This window comes from Gossypium arboreum, chromosome 9 (genome assembly GCF_025698485.1).
Source record: "Gossypium arboreum isolate Shixiya-1 chromosome 9, ASM2569848v2, whole genome shotgun sequence".
NCBI classification, from domain to species: Eukaryota; Viridiplantae; Streptophyta; class Magnoliopsida; order Malvales; family Malvaceae; genus Gossypium; species Gossypium arboreum.
In genome coordinates, this window is record NC_069078.1 from 85,486,691 (window position 1) to 85,495,076 (window position 8,386).

Genomic DNA, 8,386 nt, shown 5'->3' on the forward strand with positions numbered 1-8,386 from the left:
ATAAAAAGAAAAAGTATTGTTGAAAACATTCAATTAAAATTCGAGAACAGTTAGATTCTATCACTATTGAGTTTTGACATTTTAAAACACATTTTTTTCATAATGTTTTTAATAAAATATTCTTTTCAAATTAAATTGTTGAAAATGCTTTTCAACTTTAACAATAATATTAAACTAACCCTAAATAAAGTTTAAGAACCGAATAAAGCTTATTTTATATCAAATATAAAGTTAAAAAAAACATGCTTGAGAACCAAATTCGATCCAATTTTGATTTGAGAGTAATTAGAGTAATTTAGTTAGTGGAATATACATTTTCTATACATTTGCAAATTCATAATTATTGTAATCGAGTTTAATTTTATTTTCTATACATGTTTCACTGATTTAACTCAAATAATACACTCCATGAAAATAATACACAAATGATAAAGCAGAAAATTGGTCCAATAATGAACTTTCAAGTGTCATCAATCGATCATGCCTTTATTTTGTTTATTAATTTTTTTAAAAAAAAAAAACAACTTTATAGCATTGAAGGAGTTAAGATAAAGCAACAGATTAAAAAATTGTAAAAAAAATCACTTATTTTTAATAGAAAATCATTTTTAGTTTATATATAAATAAATAAAAATCATAATGCCCAAGTGATTTAGATCCATAAAATATGGTGGTAAGCCATGTAACTTGACTTTACCGAAGAGTAAAACTTTAAAAACAATTTAAGTATTTTATTAGTTTCAATACTGTATTAGTATTGAATTTACTACGCATGTTGATATTATTCTTCACGTTTTATAATCATATATATATTTAATCTAAATAGTTAAAATATAAATTCCAAATTCCTAAGTTAAAATAGGGATGGTCAGCCATGTAACTTAATTTGAAAGGTAGAGTAAATTTTCTCCTCTAAATTAATTTAAAATATTTTATTAATTTTACAAATTTACAAAATAAGAATAATTAAATACTGGATTTATTTTGATATTTAGAAATCAAAATATATTTTATTAATTTTGATACTATACCAGCAATAAATTGTGACCATTTATGTTGCATTTATATTATTTTCATACGCCATAATTATGGTTAATGTATTATTTATTTATATAAATTGGGACGTTACCTTTTAAAAATATAAATTGGCAGGTTTACCATTGGGTTAACTAATAAGGTTTTGGTTCAATTTCAAAGTTGAGGTCTTAAGATCTTTGAAATTTTATATTTGAGTCCTCTTATATAATAGCAGTTGAGTTAATTATTTAATTCAATTTATTTCTGTTTAAGTTGGTCTTAGATCAAAATGGTAGTTTAAATATGTTAACTCCAGTATTTTGAGATTATATCAAATAATCATCTAAATTATTTTTAAAAAAATATTATTTTGTATTCTTGGCACGTGTATTTTATAATTTTTTATAAAATTAATATTTTTATAGGTTAATTATTAATTTAATTTTTTAATGTTGAAATTATTGATATTCTAGTTTTTCTAATACTATACTTATCTTTACTTTACTTTAAACAATAAATGTAAGTTAAGTAAATATTGGGGAATAAAATCGTAAACAAATCTGTGTAATATTTGATTATCTTTAATTACCTTGGTTGAATCATTCTATATCTTTTATTTTAATAAATAGATGGCATGGACTTAGGGACTAAATTTTTGATAAATTCAGGGGGTGTTATAAAAAATACACGGAAATGGAAACCTATTAAACGTAATTAACTTCGGAAAATGTAATAAAAGGAAACGTGTGATTTGCATGTTTAGAACTTTCCATAAAAGGAACAAACTTTACCTTGAATATTCCTCTGCACTTTAATGGCTTCTTCTCTGTACCTAATAATAACGACATCAGACATATCACTACGTATCAGTTTCTTTTTTGTCTTTCTTTTTTCTCAAACCCATTTCTCTCATATGATTTTCCCATTTTCCGCCGCCGCCGCCGCTAGACTTTTCTTGTCTTATTTTCCTCTGTAATTTCTTTCTCACCTTCCACTTTTCTCGTTTCACAATTTCGTCTAACACATGGAGAAGCTGATCGTCGATGGCAGCCATTGCCATAATCAACTCTGGTTTATTATTCGTGCTTCCTTTGTTTTTTTCGTTGTATTGCTTTGCTTGGATTATTCGGTTCTCTCCGGTGTTAAAAATGGAGGCTTTCCCTTAGTTTCCCAAAGCTTTTCTGGTTCTCAGAAAACCCACAAAGCTACCCAGCTTGCCGCCAATGATGAAATTTCAGTCCCAAATCCAATTTCCAATGATGCCCATCGGGATTTTCCTTTCCGGGAAAATAATTATAATGTTACTTTAGCTAATGTAACTGATCCATGTTCAGGTAAATACATATATGTTCATCGTCTTCCAACAAGGTTTAACAATGGCGTCCTCAAGGATTGTCGGAACCTTATCAAATGGTTCAATATGTGTCCTTCGTTAATGAATTCAGGGTTTGGTCCTAAAGTTGAAAAACCCCAAGGTGTTTTGTCGAGAAAAAACTGGTTCGAAACGAACCAGTTTATGTTAGAACTCATTTTCCATCAAAGGATTAAGCAATACAAGTGCTTAACCAATGATTCATCAATGGCATCAGCTGTTTATGTACCCTTTTATGCTGGCCTAGATGTTGGTCGTTACCTATGGGGCTACAACACATCGATGCGAGACTCGGCGGCTTACGGTGTCGCTGATTGGCTTCGGAAACAACACGAATGGAACCGGATGTTCGGTCAAGATCATTTCTTCGTCGCGGGGAGGATCGCTTGGGATTTCCGAAGACAGACCGATAACGAATCCGAATGGGGTAGTAAGCTAATGAACTTGCCTGAATTTATGAACATTACAATGTTGTCTATTGAATCAAGTTCATGGAGCAATGAATTCGCTATACCGTATCCGACTTACTTCCATCCGTTGAGAGATATCAATGTTGTCCATTGGCAAAAAGGGACCCGAACTGGAAAAAGGCGGTACCTGTTCTGTTTCGCCGGTGCACCACGTCCTACTATGAAGGGCTCGATCAGGGGTGAGATCATCAACCAATGTTTATCGGCCCCGAATCGTACATGCAAGTTTCTCGATTGTAAGGCCGAGGGAAACAAATGTGACACACCAGTTGAAGTGATCAAAGTGTTTAGAGACTGCAAGTTTTGCTTACAACCTCCAGGGGATTCGTACACTCGGCGTTCGACTTTCGATTCGATTATTTCGGGCTGTATTCCGGTTTTCTTCCATCCGTATTCGGCTTACGCCCAATACATATGGTACTTCCCTAAGAATTATACTAAATATTCGGTCTATATTCCCCATAACGACATCAAAAACGGCAATGTGAGCATCAATCGGGTGCTTTCGAGATTCTCAGAACATCGAATATCGGAAATGAGAAAAGAGGTTGTGAAATTGATCCCTAAGGTGATATATGCAAACCCCAAATCAAGATTTGAGAGATTTGAGGATGCCATTGACATTGCATTGAAAAAAGTTACTGAAAGAGTGAACAAAGTTGGGAAAGTTATGAAAGAAGGCAAAGATCCCAGTGTTGAATTTGCTGCTGGGAATCAATGGAAGATGAAATTAGATGGGATTATGGGAGATCAGGCATTGGAGACATTGTTTTAAAGAACAAAAAACAACATGTGAAAAAAAAAGAGAGATTTTATACAAAACTCAATCCCATGTTTTTTATGATATCTCTCCATTGTTTGTTTTATTCTTTCTTTGATTGAAACTTATGTGTTTGGATAAAATGGATTTGGTTGATCATCTGTTTATTCTTATTGTAATTCCGGGGGTGTATGTGAAAAATATATTTGCTATGGTTTTATTGATTATATTGGAACGTGAGTATCAAATACACTCACGTGTCTAATCAGTTAAATTTATAAAGATTCAGACTTCTCTAAAAAAAATCTCTTTTACTGAATTATATATTAAAATCATATGAGAGGATATGATCGGACCTTCCATCTAATTAAGTGAATTTTTATTACATTTAGTTATCTAAAACAAATATTAAGTAAGGCTAAAAATTAATAAATATACATTTGTTGTTGAGTATAAGAAAATTAAATATTGTTCTGGTAAAAAAGTATAAGAAAATGTGAGTTCAAATAAGTTAAAAAACATTTGTTGTTGAGAGGGGTTATAATGGGTATTTAAAGAAAAACAAAGATTCCGAGCAACATAGTTAGCTTATAATCCTATGCTCCATGGCTAACCCGCAAGTAGGAACTATTTCTTCCTCAACATCTCTAGCCCACAAAGACCATTACAATTGCACTGCAGTTATTGGATGAACTGCATGAGCTCTTCTGATTCTTGAACCAGATGCCTCAGATAGACATATATACTTTATTTTACCTTCCTCAACTGATTTCTTCAATTCTCCAAGTTAAAAAAATTTCCCATTTTTAGCATATACCGTAAAGGTAATGTGTCGATAAAGTATTGGACTCTTAGTTTGACTCGATTCAAGTAAAGAAAAAACGAGGAAAAGGATAGATCAGAAAGCAACTTACCGTGATTTCAATAGCGACCTTGGTGTCAACCCGATGCTGATGATAAAGATCAATCCAGTCCAAACCAAGTCGTTTCAAGCTAGCTTCACATGCTGCTCTTAAATAAGCAGGGCCACCCCCGATTCCCTTTTACCATCAACAAAACAAGCACCAAATTTAGTAGCCAATTTTCCTAGAAGGATTTCATTAGTATGTGAACCATAAACATCTGACGTGTCAAGGAAAGTGACTCCACTGTTGATGGCATGGTGGATAAGGTTGATCATTTCTGGTTCAGATTTAGGTGGACCATAGAAGGCTGACATGCTCATGCAACCCAGACCTTCAGCTGACGATTCAAGGCCTTGGGTTCCTAGCTTATACAGCAGAAGAAAGCAGCAGCCATGGTGTTGAAGTGACTCATTGAGTTGTGGGCTAATAACCCCACTTCCAGCCAACTTTATTCAATACCGTGAATCATTTCATATCTTTATTTCTTGCTTTCTATGATCAGACAAAACATGTTATTTCAAGTAATGTAAGGAATAAAAAAAGATCGGATAGGATGACAAACCAATCAGTTACCATTCTTTTTATCAATTAGGCCAGTTCGAGTAATGATTGGTAACCAGATTGAATAAACTATCAAATCTCAATTTAATCAATCCAATCTGTCAGTCCAATCTATTTTCTAGTCCATGCATTTTAAATTAAGGTTATAAAAGGGCAAAATTTAGATAAAAGTTATTCAATAAATTAACTTTATTACTTATATATCATATCATATTTATAATTCACTCAAGCGTACTTTAACTTACGTTTTAAATTTGATCAAATTTTTAACAAGGTTTAAATTAAGATTTTAAACATGATTTAACGGAAAAATATTGAAATAATATAAAAGTTCTTTTAAATTAGTTTAATACCATTGTCCATAGTCCTCTTGCAACCACTTTCATCTTATGTTACTCGGACTTAAAATAACTACTATATATAGGTATATGTCTAACCCAAATACAATCTACTTTTTCCTATGTTTTTCTTTATATATATAAATATATATATTTGTAATGATCATACTGGTACATATGCTGGAATATGTGTTAGACTAATATGTCAAATACGAAGGAAAATAAAGAGTTCATATCTTGTGCCAGCAACTTTGGCTTTCATTATCCCTGGAATACACAATCTCAACGTGACAAACTTAGATAAACTGCTACAAACTTTGTAGTTTAACATCACACCAGAGAAACAGTTGATACTTTTGACAGAAACTTATTCTCTGAGAGCAACATAGAGACTCGATCTTGGTGGCTTCAAAACACATATCCAGGGCGTTACATTAAGTTTAAGACCATACCTCATCATGAAGACTGCATCAAATGAGGCAGTTGCATGAAGTATTCATTCAGTGTTTCCATGAAGATAATGGAGGAGTTTCAGATTCATCGTGAGTAACAAGGACACCACCATATCTGTCTCCTTTCACAGAATCTGCTTTAGCAATGGATTCAAGCTCACACATTTCTTCAGGTGTTAGTTTTATGGACAAAGCTCGAACATTCTGGTTGAAGTTCTCAACTTTGGTGGTTCCAGGAATGGGGCAAACATCATCTCCTTGGTTATGGACCCAAGCCAATGCAAGCTGTGATGGGGTGCACCCTTTCTTTGCTGCTATTTCATTAACTCGATCATAAAGGCGTTGGTTATGCTCCATATTTTCAGGCTGGAACCTTGGTAGATTCTATGGAAAAAATTGCACATTTTCATTCAAATGATTATCATCCAAACTAAAGACACCCAAAACCAGACGATTTCATAATTCAAGTCAGCCAACTGTTTGATAACTCACGCATGTAATTATTTAGTTGTCAGAATGGACCTAATTTTGCGCAACTAAAGTCATGCTATGGATCACAAGACGGACCTTCAGTTTTGCAAAATTTGAGATAAAAGAGCTATTATCCGGATCTAGCTCGGATGTGTGTTGAATATAATATGTTATGAATGTTGGATAGAAATTCATGGTTGACACGGATATATTTAATCTTTTAACATTTTTTTTCATGTATCTAGGGGATCTATGAAAGACCATATCCTAAAATACAGGTCTGACTGTGAAAATAGCTACAAACCTTCCTGAAATCATCATTGGACAAAGTTTCCATAATTTTAGGCCCAAATGAGAAGAATCCTCTTCCCAGGGGACTATAAGCTACAATCCCGATCCCAAGTTCCCTGGAAAAAATAGAAAAAGGAAACACATTAAAACAATTCCCACACTTTTTTCTTTATTTAATAAAATTTGATTAAGTCTTATGAATAAATAAACCTGCAAGTTGGAATAATGTCAGCCTCACCATCTCTGGACCACAAAGACCACTCTAACTGCACAGCAGTTATAGGATGCACCGCATGGGCCCTCCTAATCGTCGAAGCCGAAGCCTCAGATAAACCTATGTACTTCACTTTACCTTCTTCAACTAGTTTCTTAAGTTCTCCAATCTGGGTCAAAAACCATCAATATAAATAACCGTTTCAGTGTGACATTCATGAATCATGCAAACACTTAATCAACTACCATAGTATCGATATTTAAATCCATAGAAACAAGCAAAGGGATAAAAAAACAAACCGTGACTTCAATGGGAACCTTGGTATCAATCCGATGCTGATAATAAAGATCAATACAATCAACACCAAGACGTTTCAAGCTTCCTTCACAAGCAGCCCTAACATAAGCAGGGTCACCACGTATGTCCCTTTTCCCATCGGTATAATCTATGCCAAACTTGGTAGCCAATTCAACCCTTTCTCGAACACCATCTTTCAACGCCTTCCCAAGGAGGGTTTCATTGGTATGAGGGCCATAAACATCGGAGGTATCAAGAAGGGTAATCCCAGAATCAATAGCATGATGTATGAGCTTAATCATGTCGGATTCAGGCTTTGGTGGACCATAGAAAGCTGACATCCCCATGCAACCAAGGCCTTGAGCCGAGACTTCCAGACCCTGTGAACCCAACTTGACCCTCCCAACTTTTGCAGTCGCCATTTTTGATGCTTCACTGAATCTGCTGCAAGTTTCTACGATTTATGGTGTTGGGAAGGTGGGTTTCAGTGGCGTTTAAATAGTGGGTGGAAAGGGGTGATGGAGAGTGGGAGAGTGAGACGGGGAAATTTGAAAGCCATTTACGTAAGAGCCTATGCTATAGGCATTATGAGATCGAATTTCTTTTAACTTTTCTTTTGTGTTTTTTATAATTTGTTAACAATAAATACTTATAAATACACTAATATTATAAATTTGCAATAATGGAATTACCAACTTTTGTATTTTAATATAATGTTAATTATTATAAAGGAAATTATTTACTTTTATAATAAAGGTATTTTTTATTTACAAACATAGAAAAAAAATCTATCAATTTTTAAAACTAATCAGGAAATAAATAAAAATACAGCATTATTGCAGCTACTATAATGTACCTCTTTTTTATAATTAGCCGCCGGATTAAAAAAAGTGGGGAAATTGGAAAAGGAAATGAATCCTGCAAACCGCCCTAATTAAAAAATTATATAATTACCTTTTAGTAAGCTGATTAAAATTAAAATGGATTGGATGGATTGAAATTAAATCCCGATGTTAGTTTGAAATAAAGAATTGCACCCATTGATTTTTAAATTCAATAAATCAATTGAATTGGTTGTAAAATCAATTTAACTACAAATTTGGTTTTGAAAATCTTGTTAACTTAGTCACTAATTTATATTTTGTCATGTTTTTTTATCTAAATTGTCATATTAGATTACTGTTAAACTTGTTCACGAGCCCGTTTTTTAAATGGGCTAGGCTTTAAATAAGCTTTTT

At 33.0% G+C, this 8,386-nt stretch overlaps 2 protein-coding genes and 1 long non-coding RNA gene across 3 annotated transcripts; 1 reads left to right on the forward strand and 2 right to left on the reverse strand.

Moving 5' to 3' along the window:
* The first annotated feature begins 2,041 nt into the window (after window positions 1-2,041).
* Window positions 2,042-3,681, forward strand: LOC108454994 (probable xyloglucan galactosyltransferase GT12). The gene has a single exon (XM_017753627.2). The coding sequence runs from the start codon at window positions 2,042-2,044 to the stop codon at window positions 3,632-3,634; it is 1,593 nt and encodes a 530-aa protein (XP_017609116.1). The 3' UTR covers window positions 3,635-3,681.
* A 439-nt stretch (window positions 3,682-4,120) lies between these two features.
* Window positions 4,121-5,018, reverse strand: LOC108454995 (uncharacterized). The gene is made up of 2 exons (XR_008271034.1): window positions 4,534-5,018; window positions 4,121-4,391 (listed from the first exon to the last, which is right to left on the reverse strand). It is a non-coding gene; the product is annotated as an uncharacterized LOC108454995 (long non-coding RNA).
* A 642-nt stretch (window positions 5,019-5,660) lies between these two features.
* LOC108456121 (probable aldo-keto reductase 2) lies at window positions 5,661-7,733 on the reverse strand. The gene is made up of 4 exons (XM_017754719.2): window positions 7,151-7,733; window positions 6,848-7,020; window positions 6,651-6,753; window positions 5,661-6,259 (listed from the first exon to the last, which is right to left on the reverse strand). The coding sequence occupies exons 1-4, from the start codon at window positions 7,568-7,570 to the stop codon at window positions 5,924-5,926; spliced, it is 1,032 nt and encodes a 343-aa protein (XP_017610208.1). The 5' UTR covers window positions 7,571-7,733; the 3' UTR covers window positions 5,661-5,923.
* Between the last annotated feature and the right edge of the window lie 653 nt (window positions 7,734-8,386).